At 55.8% G+C, this 17,441-nt stretch overlaps 1 protein-coding gene across 1 annotated transcript in view; it reads left to right on the plus strand.

Moving 5' to 3' along the window:
- Nucleotides 1-3,658: 3,658 nt before the first annotated feature.
- Nucleotides 3,659-17,441, plus strand: part of LOC136628664 (hippocampus abundant transcript 1 protein-like) — a 34,436-nt gene continuing 20,653 nt past the window's right edge. Inside the window, exons 1-4 of the mRNA XM_066604759.1 lie at nt 3,659-3,865; nt 8,779-8,874; nt 8,949-9,011; nt 9,114-9,241. Coding sequence (XP_066460856.1) covers nt 3,782-3,865; nt 8,779-8,874; nt 8,949-9,011; nt 9,114-9,241 — 371 coding nt within the window. The 5' untranslated portion in view covers nt 3,659-3,781. The remainder of the gene's footprint in view (nt 3,866-8,778; nt 8,875-8,948; nt 9,012-9,113; nt 9,242-17,441) is intronic.

Here is a 17,441-nt window from a genome sequence, read left to right on the forward strand (position 1 = left end):
AGGCGCGCAAATGTACAATACGGCGGGAAAAGAACACATGTAGAAGTCATTAGGCCAGGCAGCCTTTAAATTTACGGCCCGTCCCCTTGTGATCCGGCCTGTCAGTGCAACAAGTACAGTAATATGCAAGAGTGCAGCGCTTGCGGCGCTCATGCGTTGCACTTAGGCGAGCATTTTTGTGCATACGTTTCCTTGAGTATTTTGCGCACATTTGGGCCTCCCTATTGACTTCTATGGGGACTTTTGACGCACAATAGAGCGTGCTGCCGTTGTTTTGCACAACTGATGTGCACAGGAAAAATCTGCTCATGTGACCGAAGCCGCTGGAATCAAAGGGTTCTATTCACTGTGAATTGCGCGTACAAATTTTGTGTGAAGCCGCCCTTAGGCCTCATGTCCACGGGGAAAATCAGATCCGCTGCAGATTTGGGCTGCGGATGCACTGTAATTGTCTTATATTTTTCATGCGGGAGATCGATTGAGCTATGAGCTCTATGTGCTCTATGAGCTCTATGTGCTCTATGTGCTCTATGAGCTCTATGTGCTCTATGTGCTCTATGAGCTCTATGTGCCCTATGAGCTCTATGTGCTCTATGAGCTCTATGTGCTCTATGTGCTCTATGAGCTCTATGTGCTCTATGTGCTCTATGAGCTCTATGTGCCCTATGTGCTCTATGTGCTCTATGAGCTCTATGAGCTCTATGTGCCCTATGAGCTCTATGTGCTCTATGAGCTCTATGTGCTCTATGTGCTCTATGAGCTCTATGTGCTCTATGTGCTCTATGAGCTCTATGTGCCCTATGTGCTCTATGTGCTCTATGAGCTCTATGAGCTCTATGTGCCCTATGAGCTCTATGTGCTCTATGAGCTCTATGTGCTCTATGTGCTCTATGAGCTCTATGTGTTCTATGAGCTCTATGTGCCCTATGAGCTCTATGTGCCCTATGAGCCCTATGTGCTCTATGTGCTCTATGTGCTCTATGAGCTCTATGTGCTCTATGAGCTCTATGTGCTCTATGTGTTCTATGAGCTCTATGTGCTCTATGTGCTCTATGTGCCCTATGAGCTCTATGTGCCCTATGAGCTCTATGTGCTCTATGTGCTCTATGTGCTCTATGAGCTCTATGAGCTCTATGTGCTCTATGAGCTCTATGTGCTCTATGTGCTCTATGAGCTCTATGTGTTCTATGAGCTCTATGTGCCCTATGAGCTCTATGTGCCCTATGAGCTCTATGTGCTCTATGTGCTCTATGTGCCCTATGAGCTCTATGTGCTCTATGTGCTCTATGTGCCCTATGAGCTCTATGTGCCCTATGTGCCCTATGTGCCCTATGAGCTCTATGTGTTCTATGTGCTCTATGTGCTCTATGAGCTCCGCACGCGCGATCCGCACCTAAATGGAGCATGGTCCATTTTTTTTCATGCTCCATTTTTTTAAAATTCCCTTTTATTGACGATCCGCGGGGATTTATCTACCCACGGGTGGTCAATGCATCCCTATGGGGTGCGGATCCGCGTGTGCGGGAAAAACGCTGCGCATTTTAATTCTTAATTTGCCCGTGCACATGAGGCCTTAGGCTTTTTCCACATGAGCGAGTGTGACATCGAGCCGTGAAACTTGCTGACGCTCGTGAACGTGCGCTGTCCCGCGGATGCGAGGCGTTCTTCATTAACAATGCCTCCCATCATTTCAATTAAAGTAGCGATCCCGATCTTCAACGGAAACCTCGGATCGCCCGCCGTGCGACGTCTTCACCTGTCCCATTAAAAACAAAGGGCGATGCGTTCCATAGGACGCCAAGAGACATGCGCAAAAAGATAAAACGAAAAAACCATTGCCCATGTATATGACGGGTTCACAAGGCAATGCTGCCATCCGTCTGGCCCGGATCTACCCGCTCATTCTCCATGTAATACACAGTGATGACACCCGCGGGCGCCGTAGTCTCAAGCCCTTAACACTGTGGGACTGCAGGTAAGTCCTGCAGCCTCGGGGTAAGTATCCCTCCATACAGTGCGGGCGCCGCCCACCACCACTCCCATATGACGCCCTTTATATGACGCCATCAATTCTGACAGCGGTATGTAAATCCCCCGGCCGATGAGATTGCAGGGAGCCGTGCGACTGTCATGGCAGCCGGGGGCCTTCTGAAATGCCCGTGGGGTGGCCTGATAGACTGCCTGTCAGATGCTGTGGCGTTACATCATACTGCTGGAGCCATCAGAGCAGCACTAGTTGTGGTTCCCCGGGGGGGCTAAAAAAGAAGAAAAAATAAAAAGTAATAAAAGGTAAAAAAAACATTTTCCATATTTATAATAAAAGAATATAAATAGTCAAATAAAAATACATATTTAGTATCGCCGCGTCCGTAAAAGTCCGATCTATTAAAGTAGCGCATTATTTACGGTGAACGTCGTCTGAAAAATAAATAACGAACGTCAGTCCTGCGCTTTCTTGGTCATTCTGTCTCCAAAAACATAAATGTAATAAAAAGCGATCAAAAAGTCATATGTATTCTAAAATGGTGCCAAGGGAAACTACGGGACGCCGCGCAAAACATGAGCCGCGCAAAACGGGGTGGAGGGACACATAAAAAGGTTATGGAGTCAGAAGATGAGTACAAGTGGTGCCCCCCTGCGGGCGCAGCGGCGGGCGGCACAGGGGACAAGGGCTAGTGCCCACGGCGTAGGTCCGCAGCTATGAGGTTCTATTGAAGCTAACCTGCCAGTGCCCACATGCAGGCGGCCTAAGGCGGCCCTGGGGCCTTTCAGAACGCTCCTGGCTGCCATGACACCTGCACGGCTCCCCCAATCTCACCGCCGGTGGGGGGCGTACGGGACCTCCCAACATAGTTTGGCGGCTTTAAATGCCGCGGACGATGGCGGGATGGCGGGGTGGCGGGGTGGCGGGATGGCGGGGTGGCGGGGTGGCGGGATAGCGGGATGGCGGGGTGGCGGGATGGCGGGATGGCGGGATGGCGGGGTGGCGGGATGGCAGGATGGCGGGGTGGCGGGATGGCAGGGTGGCGGGATGGCAGGATGGCGGGATGGCGGGGTGGCGGGATGGCGGGATGGCGGGCTGGCGCGGTTTTTACTCCACTTAGAATTTTGTAAAGTTTTTCGTACATTAAATATTATAAGTGAAAAAATACGACTCGTCCCGCAGAACACCCGGCGGGCGGCGGAATACGGGCGTTACAGGGCGAAGGGGTTCCTTAAGGGTTAATCAGTGCGCTACATGATGGGCCCTGGAGCCGCCACTATTCCCACACCTGGCCCCATGTCCCCAGGTGAGGCAGAATTAGAAAGGGCTCTGTTGCCCCTGGCAACCAATCACAGCGCAGCTGACACCATTTAGTCCAGCGTGTAAGCCGAGCTGTGATTGGTCGACAGCTCTCCCTTCACATAGACTCCGGGCTCATGAGGCAGATGCTCCCCAGGCCGGCTGCACATGCGGGCTCTCACCAGCAGAGGCGCCCGCCCCGGCCGCAGCCGCTCTCAGTGTAAACGGACTCTCCATGCATATTGCGTCATGGGATCCAGCCAAACAGCAGGCGTGTCGGACATGAAGGACGAGCGCGACAACCAATGGGAGCGCTCACTGCGCTAACGGACATCGGTGATTGGTTCGTCAGTGAGCGAGGGGCGGGGTGATCGGCGGGGCCCGGAAGCGGGTGATGGGGGTGGGATGATGCGGAGGAGCCGCCGTTTCCATGGCAGTGGGGCCCGGTGAGCCGTGAGGGCTGCTCCCCGGTGTCGGGATGACGGGCCGGAGCTCAGCATGACCGGAGAAAAGAAGAAGAAGAAGAGGCTGAACCGCAGCATCCTGCTGGCCAAGAAGATCATCATTAAAGATGGAGGGACGGTGAGTGACTGTCCCCGCGGAGCATATGGCAGCGGCGGGCACGTGATGTCAGCTGCTGGCGGGGCCACAGGCGGCCACCACTTCTAGGGTGACCCGCTGCCAGCCCCGAGGAGGGTGACCCGCTGCCAGCCCCGAGGAGGGTGACCCGCTGCCAGCCCCGAGGAGGGTGACCCGCTGCCAGCCCGGGGAAGGGTGACACTGCCAGCCCCGAGGAGGGTGACCCGCTGCTTGTTTAGGAACTTTTCAGATTTGGGTTAATGTCTCTTTAGAAGGGTGACTTGATACCAGCTGGCAGCCTGCGCCCGCTCTGTTCTGGGCCGTGGTGGCAGCCTGCGCCCGCTCTGTTCTGGGCCGTGGTGGCAGCCTGCGCCCGCTCTGTTCTGGGCGGTGGTGGCAGCCTGCGCCCGCTCTGTTCTGGGCGGTGGTGGCAGCCTGCGCCCGCTCTGTTCTGGGCGGTGGTGGCAGCCTGCGCCCGCTCTGTTCTGGGCGGTGGTGGCAGCCTGCGCCCGCTCTGTTCTGGGCGGTGGTGGCAGCCTGCGCCCGCTCTGTTCTGGGCGGTGGTGGCAGCCTGCGCCCGCTCTGTTCTGGGCGGTGGTGGCAGCCTGCGCCCGCTCTGTTCTGGGCGGTGGTGGCAGCCTGCGCCCGCTCTGTTCTGGGCCGTGGTGGCAGCCGGCGCCGGCTCTGTTCTGGGCCGTGGTGGCAGCCGGTGCCGGCTCTGTTCTGGGCGGTGGTGGCAGCCTGCGCCCGCTCTGTTCTGGGCGGTGGTGGCAGCCTGCGCCCGCTCTGTTCTGGGTGGTGGTGGCGGCAGCCTGCGCCCGCTCTGTTCTGGGCCGTGGTGGCAGCCTGCGCCCGCTCTGTTCTGGGCCGTGGTGGCAGCCTGCGCCCGCTCTGTTCTGGGCCGTGGTGGCAGCCTGCGCCCGCTCTGTTCTGGGCGGTGGTGGCAGCCTGCGCCCGCTCTGTTCTGGGCCGTGGTGGCAGCCTGGCACCCGCGGGCACCCAAGTATTTCAGAGGATCTGCAAAGTTTCTCAAATTTAAAAAAAAAAATGAATTCCTATTTTTCTCCGTTTTAAATCCTTGTATTTGTGATGCCCGCATGACGCCTGGCACAGCCCGCTCTGGGGAGACGGCATCTCTCTGCTGCCCGCACACCGTACTCTTATTACAGTGCTGGGAAGGCTGGCGGCGGGCACACGGGCACCATCTGCCCACAGGTGAAGGATTGGAAACCTTCTACTTGGCGTCTCCTTTAGGTTTGCCAGCTGGTTGTTATTTTTTTCTTTTCCCAGCGTGCCGGGCACAGGGGTGCCTCTAGGAGACAGAGGGCACTAAGATGCTGCAGATATACCCTCACACGAAGGGAGCCCGTCGCCCCGTATGACCGGTGCCCAACGGCAGGTCCTGCTCTGCCAGCCTCACCCTTCAGGCTGTGCGTGCCCACATAGAGAACAGCAGGCGATCTCCGTAGGTGAGCGGGCACAGGGGGCACCCCGGATGAAGAACCCTCCTGAAGCTACCAGGTTTTCTGCTGCGAGTCTGACTTGCGCTGGTTTTGCGCACCTGTCCCTGGAGGGACCAGTCATGCTTCCATGCGGCCCCCGCGGACGGACTTGTCTTATCTGCGTCGTGCGGTTCTAGTGGAGCTCCCTAAGGCTTCAGAGCTGCGGTCGGACCTCGTGGGATCCTACTCGTGAGCGCCATAACATAGGCTCTAGCGGCTCCCTTATATCCCACCAGTAGGGATCGCTGCAGGCGGTGGCCTCAGGGGGGCGCTGTACTCTCACACATTCATGCAGCCGCTGGGGTGAGGCGCCACAAACTTCAAATGCGCAGAAAACTCAGTGGGGTCCCAATATTTGGGGTTGTGGTGCGTCGCTCGTCCGCTGGCATCCACCCCTAGTTGTAGACAACCCTGATAACATGAGGGGCTCACTCCCAACGCCGGGGGGTCGGCTCTGTCTGCTTGCTGTAGTGCCTGGAAGCCATCCTACAGGGTATTGCAGAGCTGGTACAGTGGGGGTCCTGAAGCTTTGAGGGGGGCGGTGCGCTGGGGGTCCTGAGGCTTTGAGGGGGGGGGGGCGGTGCGCTGGGGGTCCTGAGGCTTTGAGGGGGGGGGGGGGGGGCGGTGCGCTGGGGGTCCTGAGGCTTTGAGGGGGGGGGGGGGGGGGGGCGGTGCGCTGGGGGTCCTGAGGCTTTGAGGGGGGGGGGGGGCGGTGCGCTGGGGGTCCTGAGGCTTTGAGGGGGGGGGGGGGGCGGTGCGCTGGGGGTCCTGAGGCTTTGAGGGGGGGGGGCGGTGCGCTGGGGGTCCTGAGGCTTTGAGGGGGGGGGCGGTGCGCTGGGGGTCCTGAGGCTTTGAGGGGGGGGGCGGTGCGCTGGGGGTCCTGAGGCTTTGAGGGGGGGGGGGGGCGGTGCGCTGGGGGTCCTGAGGCTTTGAGGGGGGGGGGGGGGGTGCGCTGGGGGTCCTGAGGCTTTGAGGGGGGGGGGGGGCGGTGCGCTGGGGGTCCTGAGGCTTTGAGGGGGGGGGGGGGGGGCGGTGCGCTGGGGGTCCTGAGGCTTTGAGGGGGGGGGGGGGCGGTGCGCTGGGGGTCCTGAGGCTTTGAGGGGGGGCGGGGCGGTGCGCTGGGGGTCCTGAGGCTTTGAGGGGGGGCGGGGCGGTGCACTGGGGGTCCTGAGGCTTTGAGGGGGGGCGGGGCGGAGCTGGGGGTCCTCAGGCTTTGAGGGGGGCGGGGTGGCGCTGGGGGTCCTGAGGCTTTGAGGGGGGCGGGGCGGCGCGGCGCTGGGGCTCCTGAGGCTTTGAGGGGGGGGGGGCGGTGCGCTGGGGGTCCTGAGGCTTTGAGGGGGGGGGGGGCGGTGCGCTGGGGGTCCTGAGGCTTTGAGGGGGGGGGCGGTGCGCTGGGGGTCCTGAGGCTTTGAGGGGGGGGGGCGGTGCGCTGGGGGTCCTGAGGCTTTGAGGGGGGGCGGGGCGGTGCGCTGGGGGTCCTGAGGCTTTGAGGGGGGGCGGGGCGGTGCACTGGGGGTCCTGAGGCTTTGAGGGGGGGCGGGGCGGCGCTGGGGGTCCTCAGGCTTTGAGGGGGGCGGGGCGGCGCTGGGGGTCCTGAGGCTTTGAGGGGGGCGGGGCGGCGCGGCGCTGGGGCTCCTGAGGCTTTGAGGGGGGGCGGTGCGGCGCTGGGGGTCCTGAGGCTTTGAGGGGGGGGGGGCGGGGCGGTGCGGCGCTGGGGGTCCTGAGGCTTTGAGGCGGGGCGGTGCTGGGGGTCCTGAGGCTTTGAGGGGGGGCGGGGCGGTGCTGGGGTCCTCAGGCTTTGAGGGGGGGCGGGGCGGTGCTGGGGGTCCTGAGGCTTTGAGGGGGGGCGGTGCTGGGGGTCCTCAGGCTTTGAGGGGGGGGCGGTGTGGTGCGCTGGGGGTCCTCAGGCTTTGAGGGGGGGCGGTGCTGGGGGTCCTCAGGCTTTGAGGGGGGGCGGTGCTGGGGGTCCTCAGGCTTTGAGGGGGGGCGGGGCGGGGCGCTGGGGGTCCTCAGGCTTTGAGGGGGGCGGTGCGGTGCGCTGGGGGTCCTCAGGCTTTGAGGGGGGGCGGGGCGGTGCGCTGGGGGTCCTCAGGCTTTGAGGGGGGCGGTGCGGTGCGCTGGGGGTCCTCAGGCTTTGAGGGGGGCGGTGCGATGCGCTGGGGGTCCTCAGGCTTTGAGGGGGGGGGGCTTTGTGTGATGGTATAATGTGTACTCTGATGCGCTGCCAACAGGGGAGCAAATATTAGCTGAGGCGCACGCTGCTGCACATGCTCTCCTCCCCGCTTCTGGCATTCTGTCTGGGCGTCCATTACTGGCTCTAGTGCCAGAAAACCAACCACAGAGGGACCAGCCAAAGTCTCATCACACATTAGTCGCTGACTAAACCAGGTGTAGTGCCCAAATGTTGTTGCCCCCAGCAGCTGTACAGAGACCCGGATATGAGGAGAGGCAAGAGATGTGTTGGAGGGTCTCTGGGTGGTCCGGAGTCGATCCCCGGCGCCTCGTGTACACGGCTGCACTATACATGCATGTTATACCGCCGCACACGTGGGATGTCTGAGGGGTCTTCTCTGTCTTGTCCCGCAGCCTCTCGTACACCTTACAGGGGTCTCCAGGCAGCGCCGGGATACACCGGGGTCGGAGCGGCAGCCACTGCTCCCACCCTGCGTAGCCGCCTTGTTGTAATTGCAGGCGGCGGTCCCACTGACGGGTCGGAGCAGCAGCATCCACTCCCACCCTGGCTTATATCGGCACTGACAGCCGCTGCCTGGAAAACCCCTTTAAGGGCACGTTTACACGGAGCAGGAATACTGCAGCGTTTCCGAATCCAAAATGGAGTCAAAATCCGCACTATTGGTGCAGATATTAACTCCGAATCGCCTGCATATCCGCAGCCGATATCAGAAGATGCAACCTCCTCACCTGACAGCAGCCCTGGATGGGGGGGTCCGCGTACCCCTGACAGCGGCCCCAAATGGGGAGAACTGCGTGCCCCTGACAGTGGCCCCGGATGGGGGGGGGTCCGCGTGCCCCTGACAGCGTGTGCCACTCTAGTTTCTCAGGTGCAGCTTGCATCCGGCCGTCTGAATTCGGCCTTAGTCTTCGATGACATCTCCGATGGAGGCTGTTGGGAAGTTGGGAGCTTCCTTCTCATATTCCATGGAATATACCAGAAAGACGCAGCAGCGGGATTGGTTTCTGGTAATATGGCGGACACCATGGTGGCGTAGGTCAGTGGGGTTCGTTGCCTCGCTGGCAGCCCTCATTCCAGTTTCTCGGTAGGAATGGTAAGGCATACATGACTGGCGCCGCTGTTGGCGGGGTCGTCTTCTCCCTCCGTAGATTGCCATGAAGGTTGGTTGTAGACGGGTTGGAGGTACTGTAGATAACTGGTGATTGGTTTGTCTCCAACAGCGCCAGGGGGTCGGGGAGCCCAGCGTCTACCATGCCGTGGTGGTTATATTCTTGGAGTTTTTCGCCTGGGGGTTGCTGACGACACCCATGTTAACGGTAAGTAGCTTCCGATGACTGTTGGCGCTCCACCGCCGGTGGGACGGACTGAAGACTTGATGTTCTCCCAGCAGGTTCTGCACCAGACGTTCCCTCAGCACACCTTCTTAATGAACGGCCTCATCCACGGAGTCAAGGTAAGAAGCATGACCAACGGCTGTACGCCAGCGGCTCCGTCCTGCTCTGTAGCCCTACAATGTGGCGGTCACATCACTAATTATGTCTCGTTTGTCTTACAGGGGCTTCTCTCCTTCTTGAGTGCCCCCCTCATTGGAGCACTGTCTGATGTTTGGGGTAGAAAGTCTTTCCTCCTTCTTACGGTTTTCTTCACATGTGCCCCTATACCGCTGCTGAAGATAAGTCCTTGGTACGTACGCCGAGTCCCTGACCGCAGTAGATATGTCTGCCGCCATAGGGTGCAGGGGGAATCCACAGACCAGTCCAAGGGTGGGCCGCTACAGGAGTATAGACGTTCTCTGGAGAGCCTCACCCTATGGTTAAGCATAGCCCCCCCAACAGCGTGCCGCCCAAGGGGACGCCCCAAGCATTCACCAATAATCAAACCAAGTCGACTTTCGCTTGTACTTGCGCCGATCCTGGAAATAAAAGCTGTGAAGTCGGTAAACCAAAACTCCGACTAGGCCGCATTCACACCGGTTAGTGCCATCGCGGGCTGACAGACGGGCCCCAATATTGCGCTTACAAACCCGTTTTTTTATGCAGATGCAAGACGTTTTACTTCAGAGGATCGCAAGTGTTTCCGTGGGAAACGTCACATCGCATCGTAGGTGGGCGCCGTGCCTTTACAGGGCGAGGCGGTCCGAGAGCGCCAAAAGATGGAACATTGTTCATGTGAATAAGGCCATCCCAAAGAATGGACAACGCACAAGACTATCGGAGAGTCTCGCTGGTGGGAATGTCGCCGCACGCCGACCCCTTCATTTCTGCTGCAGGGTTTTTACGTTATCCGTTTCCTGTAGTAACATGGGGACATCCGGCTCCAATCTGTAGAACCTAAAATATATTTACTGGGATACAGAACTTGCCCACCGTGTCTCCCCGATAGTAAGACCTCCTCCGTCTTGAAATATAAGCCCTCCCCTGGCTACATGTTAAAAGAGAAAAACCTACTCCCTTACCGCCGGCGATCCGGTCCTCATGCGGGCCTCCGACGCTGCTGCGTCTTCCTCCAAGCTGACAGAGCGTTTCTTCCAGAAGCGGGGCTTGAATACCCCGCCTTCAGCAACCCAATGCTTTGATTGGCTGACGCGGCGCTGCATTGACCAATGACAGCCATTCAGTGTTCCTGAGCCAATCAGAGCAATCTCTTGCTGGAGGCGGGGTATTCAAGCCCTGAGGACTGCCGCAGCCCCGGAGACCTGCAAGAGGGACCCGAACGGCTCCTGCTAGGTAAGTATTAAGACTTCCCTCAAAAATAAGACACTGTGCCTCTCTTGGGGCAAAAATTAACATAGGACAGTGTCTTCTATCTAACCCAGTAGTAGACTGCGCGCACAGCTTGGGGGGCACGCTGACAGACAAAAGCTGAGAGTGCCCTTTATGTTTAACCCCTTGGTGACGGCCCATTCCGTGTCCCAACGGCCAACCAATGTTCCCGTTTTTTTTGTTTTGTCTTCATAACTTCTTTTCCATCAGCATTGAAGTTTTTTCCACCAGGAGGGTTTGTTGTCGGGGGATCATTTATGGGTACTTCATGTGTTATAATAATATATCAGTTTTCCGGCGGGCACAGTGCCAGCACACCCAAGCTTATAGTGTTTAGGTTTTTTTGTTACAGTTGCAGACTGTTCCCTGTTTTTGTGTCGCCACATTCTGCTGTTTTTCTTGCCTTTTGTGTTCTTTTTGCAGCACTGTCGTCTCTCTTTCTTGGACCGCAGGACTCTCTCATCACTCTCTTTATTCCATTTGTTTTTCTTGCCTCTGCAGTTCAGTTTTAGCGTTCCGTGTGATATAAGTGAGGTTAATTCTGCAGCTCGGTGCAATTTACGGCGATGCCCAATTTACGTGGTTTTTGTTTAATAGCTTCCTACTCTTCCTTCCTTCCTGTCGTCACGTTTTCCCATCAGTGCTGCTGCTGGGTGGCTGCTACGTTCTCTTGGTGCCGCTCACTGATCCATATGACCCTGATTGCTCTCTTCTGCTTTTATGTGAGGCGCGATCTACAAACGTGGCTATTTCTTCCATTAGTGGCGGGTTACATGGCACACTCACTCTATCCTGCGGGTCACTAGAATACCCGATTTGTGCTGGTATGTTTTGCGTGCGCACTAAGACCTCCTGTCCACGGGCATAATTGAATTGCGGAATCCACATGGGTCGCCCGCATGGATGATCCGCAGTTCCGTGTGCCCATAGACTATCACTGGGCATCCGCAGGGATTTAAATACCCACAGATATCACGCCAGGAAACAATCGCAGCACACCCCATTTTTCTGTGAATCCCACAGGGATGGTTCCCATTGAAGTCAATGGAAGCCTTCCGGTTCACAGCACCCCTGCAGCTGACACTGCAGATGTGTCGCAGATCTGTGGGAAAGCAGGAGATTTTTTTTTTTTAAAAAGGCATGGCGCATGCCCGCAGCACGTTGGCTAGCGTGCTGAGCACATCCGCTGTGCAGTAGGAAGAATATCCGGCCGCGATAGAGGAGACCTGCAGCGGCCAAACAGGTGACATGTTAGTCTTTTACTCTCCAGCTCAGTACTATGGCGCAATTCCAGCAACCTGATTGGTTCTGATTCACAATTCCAGCAACCTGATTGGTTGTTTGGGTTGTCTGATTCAACCTGATTGGTTGTTAGGGCCGAGGTAGGGAATAAAAGGCTAATATGCGAACAGGTGAGTAAATGTATTTTCCACACTTCGTCTATCCTGACGGCACACGTGGAGGTTGCCCTTTGACCTTGTTGGGACAGGAAGAGGAGAGTTTTTAAGGCCGCCCCCCACCGCTATTCTCCAGTGTTCTTCCTGTCCCGATGGGACACAGGGAGAGTCTTAATGTATGCCGAGGATGTCGGGAGCCTGCCTGGAGGCGCCAAATTCACAATAAAAGCGTGACTTCCCCCCCCTTGATGTCGCCCATATGGGCAACACGCTCAAGGAGTCTTCCTACAAGACCTGCAGGATGGACAGCAAGGAAGGAGACGGGAGGTGAGCGGGAGTAGCCCACCTGGACAAAACTCTCGTTAACCCTTGCACTGCTATCCTCCATTTAAGAGCCGCTCTTGCATTTTATTGCAGGAGGATACATCCGAAAAATTGGACAGTAAAGGAAGGCTCAAAAAGTGCGCGTTATGTACTAAAAAACGGGAGGATAATACAAAGACACTTCTGTTACAGATGGACAGCAGTCTTTAGTGGATGGGAGGAAGTCCAGGCGATTCAAGCGGAACCTGCCTTCCAGGTCTGTGAAAAGGGCCGGACACCGGTCCTGGCATCTTCAGCCATAGAGATGTCCGACGGTGAGATTGTAGACCCCTCCACGCCGCTCCTCCAGGAGGATGACAATAAACCTTACTTTTCGAACCAGAACCTAGAAGAGCCCATAACAGCAGTGTGGAATACTGGAAGTGTCGGGCGGTCCATTCAGGGCGAGATGTTTGGTGGCCGGAGAACAAAACATCGCAAGGGTTTTCCCGTTAATCAAACACTAAACCAGCTGGTAGAAGATGAATGGGAAAAGACGGAAAAGCGGTTGTCAATGTCCAAAGACTTCAAGGACAGGCTCTTGTTCCCCGCTGAGGAGACTAAATTGTGGAACACCGTTCCGAAAGTTGACATGTAAGTCGCTAAGTTAATAAAAAAAAACCCAGCACTCCCATTTAAGGACGCCTCACAGCTTAAGGATCCCAGGGTCCCATGGAGCGGAAGGTGGACGGGCTCCTCAAGTGTGGCTGGGGGACCACAGCAAACCTGATGGATGCCAACATCGCGACAACTCCAGTTGCTCGCTCTATCCATATCTGGGTATCGCAATTAGAGTCCCATCTGATGCAAAAAGCCTCTGGGGAAGAGTTAGCAGGATGCACTCCCTTGTTAAAAAAAAGCTGCAGGCTTCTTGGCCAATGCTTCAGCGAAAAATGCAGGCGTGCGCTGTGGCTCCGAGCGTGGTCAGGTGACACCGCTTCAAAGTTATGCTCAATTCCCTTCCAAGGGGAATACCTACCTGGCCCTGTGCAGGACAAAATTTTGGAAAAGCTGGGAGACAAGAGGAAGGGGTTCCCATTGGAGTTCTCCAGGAGCAGCGCAGGGTTCAGGCAGCCTTTTTGTTCTAGGGTCCAAAGAAACAAAGGCAAGGCGGGCAGGTGGTCCTACGCGAAGGGAGGTAAGGGTGAACCTCCCCCCACCCCCCCCCCCCCCCACCCCCTCTTTCCACCAAGACCCGAGCATAAATGAATCCACAGTTCCGGTAGGGGGTGGGTTAGGCCAATTGTCAGGGAGATGGCCTCGGCTTACTGGGAATCCCTGGGGACTGGAAATTATATTTTCAGGGTACAGGATTGAGTCTGATTCCCTGCCCCCTAGGAAGTTTTTGGTTTCTTCCCCATCTGCAAGCAAGACTGGAGGAGGGGGAAGAGGGCCTGTTACAGATGGGGGTGGTGGTTCCGGTCCCTTTGTTGCAGCGAGGGTTTGGGTTTTATTCGCCATTGTTTTTGGTGCCAAAACCAGATGGTTCTTTTAGATGATTCCTAATTTAAATCCCTAAATAATTAATCGACTGTTCAAATTGGAAACGGTGAGCTCTGCGCTTCCTGCGATCGGTCAGACGTAATGTGTGCGACCTGAAAGACGCCTGTTTTCATGTACCCAATCATCTGCTTAGCAGAAGTATCTTCGGTTCGCAACTAAAATAAACTCCGAAATGTTCCCTTTTGGGTTTGTCTGCTGTTTGGTATTGTTAAACCTCCTGATCGAGCCGATAGGATTCCTCCGGGATCGAGGGATCTGTTAGGACCTTATTTAGACGATCTATTGCTCATTTGAACAACACTTGGCGAGCCCCGGAGTCGTCTTACTGAGCCGGGATGGTTGATTCATTTAGAAAATTCAAGCCTTCAGCCGGATACCAAACAAGTTTTTTTGGCGGTTTTGCTAGATTCCAGTAAGTGTTGTTGTTTTTTTACCTTCCGGCAGAAGGATGGGTCCCGATAAGAGAGACCACGGGGATTGTGGGCCAGATGTCGGCTTGGTTCTCCATGGTCAGCTGGTCCGGGGGTCATTCCAGAACTCTACAACAAGAATTGTTTTTTGTGTGGGATAGAAGTCAGTCTAAGCTTAGACTATCAGTAGCGGTCAAAGCGTCCTTAAATTGGTGGCTGTCGCCGCAGAATCGTAGGAAAGGAGTTCCGTGGGATTCTTCTCCACCCCGATGTGTCCATAATAATCTGGCCTCCATGTGTGCCATAAGGGGAATGCTTCTTCCGATGGTTCCTTTTCCATGAGTCCATCATGACGGCACGCACTTCCCACCCTATTGTGATTATGTATAATGCTCAGTACACCTGTCTGTTTTACTGTAATAATAGGATTTGGCCGCATAACCGCTGTGATGATTGTAAGCCACTGGAGGATAGCGGTGGGGGGCGGCCTTAAAACTCTCCTCTTCCTGTCCCAACGAGGTCAAAGGGCAACCTCCATGTGTGCCGTCAGGATAGACTCGGTAAGAAGAATGCCTCATGTCTGCGGGCGCGGCAGGAATCCACCCTTAGGATCCGTGCGTGCCGTCGACAGGAGGCCTCAACATTTTAATTAACTTTTTAATACATTTTTGTGTTTGCCTTTTGTGGGCTGTGAATCTCACTACCATCTTATAATAAACCGCTATACTTCAGAATAGCAGTGTATTGTATTGCCTATAAAGCTCAGCCAGAGGCCACCGTAGATGGCAGACCCGGAGGTGCCATAACAACCAATCAGGCCTCCATCAGCGGCATGTAAAGGGTTAAACAGCGGGGATCTGAGATTTCTACGGGACGCACCATTGAGACAGATGCCGGGCTTCTGTTTCTACCGCTGCCAGTAGTCTGATGCAGCAGCGTAAGAAGGCGTACAGGAGGTCACTATAGGGTTAAGCATCTGAAGGGACGCCTTAGTAAAGTCTTCTGGATTAGGTTTGGCTATCGGCGGGCTTTAGCAGCGGCTGCCGTCGCACAAGCGGTCAGAGATGTCGCGAGGGGTCTGATTCTATGTTTTATCTAGTTAAAGCCGTTGTTGCTAGACATGAAAGCTTCCGCCTGACGTTAGGTATCGCTCCGGTGGATAATAACGCGGCTCCTCCCCCTTCCGGCTGATGTTGTGTGTATTGTTCCTTGTGATGTTATATATCGCTCCAGTGGATAATAACACAGCTCCTCCTTCTTCCAGCTGACGTTACGTATCGCTCCAGTGGATAATAACGTGGCTCCTCCCCCTTCCGGCTGACGTTATGTATCGCTCCGGTGTATAATAACGCGGCTCCTCCTCCTTCCGGCTGACGTTGTGTGTATTGTTCCTTGTGATGGTATATATCGCTCCAGTGGATAATAACACAGCTCCTCCTTCTTCCAGCTGACGTTACGTATCGCCTCGGGGGATAATAACGTGACCCCTCTCCCTTCCGGCTGACGTTATGTATTGCTCTGGTGGATAATAACGTGGCTCCTCCCCCTTCCGGCTGATGTGTGTATTGTTCCTTGTGATGTTATATATCGCTCCGGTGGATAATAACGCGGCTCCTCCCCCTTCCGGCTGATGTTGTGTGTATTGTTCCTTGTAATGTTATATATCACTCCAGTGGACAATAACGCGGCTCCTCCTCCTCCCGACTGACGTTGTGTGTATTGTTCCTTGTGATGTTACGTATCGCTTCGGTGGATAATAACGTGGCTCCTCTCCCTTCCGGCTGACGTTATGTATTGCTCCGGTGGATAATAACGTGGCTCCTCTCCCTTCCGGCTGACGTTATGTATTGCTCCGGTGGATAATAACGTGGCTCCTCCCCCTTCCGGCTGACGTTCTGTATTGCTCTGGTGGATAATAACGTGGCTCCTCCCCCTTCCAGCTGACGTTGTGTGTATTGTTCCTTGTGACGTTATATATATCGCTCTGGTGGATAATAACGCGGCTCCTCCCCCCTCCGTCTGACTTATGTATTGCTCCGGTGGATAATAACGCAGCTCCTCCCCCCTCCGGCTGACGTGTGTATTGTTCCTTGTGATGTTATATATCGCTCCGGTGGATAACGTGGCTCCTCCTTCCGGCTGACGTTCTCTATTGCTCCGGTGGATAATGTGGCTCCTCCTCCTTCCGGCTGAGGTTATGTATTGCTCCGGTGGATAATAACGCGGCTCCTTCCCCTGTCCGTCTGACGTTGTGTGTATTGTTCCTTGTGACGTTATATATCGCTGCGGTGGATAACGTGGCTCCTCCTCCATCAGGCTGACGTTACGTATTGCTCCGGTGGATAACGTGGCTCCTCCCCCTTCCGGCTGACGTTATGTATCACTCCGGTGTATAATAACGTGGCTCCTCCTCTTTCCGGCTGACGTTATGTATTGCTCCGGTGGATAATAACGCGGCTCCCCCCCCTTCCGGCTGACGTTATGTATTGCTCTGGTGGATAACGTGGCTCCTCCTCCTTCCGGCTGACGTTGTGTATCGCTCTGGTGGATAATAACGCGGCTCCTCCCCCCTCCGGCTGACGTGTGTATTGTTCCTTGTGATGTTGCGTATCGCTCCGGTGGATAATAACGCGGCTCCTCCTCCTTCCGGCTGACATTACGTATCGCTCGGGTGCATAATAACCGCAGCTCCTCCTCCTTCCGGCTTACATTACGTATCGCCCCGGGGGATAATAACGTGGCTCCTCCCCCTTCCGGCTGACGTTGTGTGTATTGTTCCTTATGACGTTACGTATCGCTCCGGTGGATAATAACGTGGTTCCTCTCCCTTCCGGCTGACATTATGTATCGCTTCGGTGGATAATAACGTGGCTCCTCCTTCCAGCTGACGTTATGTATTGCTCCGGTGGATATCGTGGCTCCTCCCCCTTCAGGCTGACGTTATGTATCGCTACGGTGTATAATAACGTAGCTCCCACTTCCGGCTGACGTTATGTATTGCTCCGGTGGATATCGTGGCTCCTCCCCCTTCAGGCTGACGTTATGTATCGCTCCGGTGTATAATAACGTGGCTCCTCCTTCCGGCTGACGTTATGTATTGCTCCGGTGGATAATAACGCGGCTCCTCCCCCTCCGTCCGACGTTGTGTGTATTGTTCCTTGTGACGTTATGTATTGCTCCGGTGGAAAACGTGGCTCCTCCCCCTTCCGGCTGACGTTATGTATTGCTCCGGTGGATAATAACGTGGCTCCTCCTTCCGGCTGACGTTGTGTGTATTGTTCCTTGTGACGTTATATATATCGCTCCGGTGGATAATAACGTGGCTCCTCCCCCCCTCCGGCTGCCGTGTGTATTGTTCCTTGTGATGTTATATATCGCTCCAGTGGATAATAACGCGGCTCCTCCCCCTCCGTCTGACGTTGTGTGTATTGTTCCTTGTGATGTTATA

The sequence above is a fragment of the Eleutherodactylus coqui genome, chromosome 5 (assembly GCF_035609145.1).
Source record: "Eleutherodactylus coqui strain aEleCoq1 chromosome 5, aEleCoq1.hap1, whole genome shotgun sequence".
NCBI lineage: Eukaryota > Metazoa > Chordata > Amphibia > Anura > Eleutherodactylidae > Eleutherodactylus > Eleutherodactylus coqui.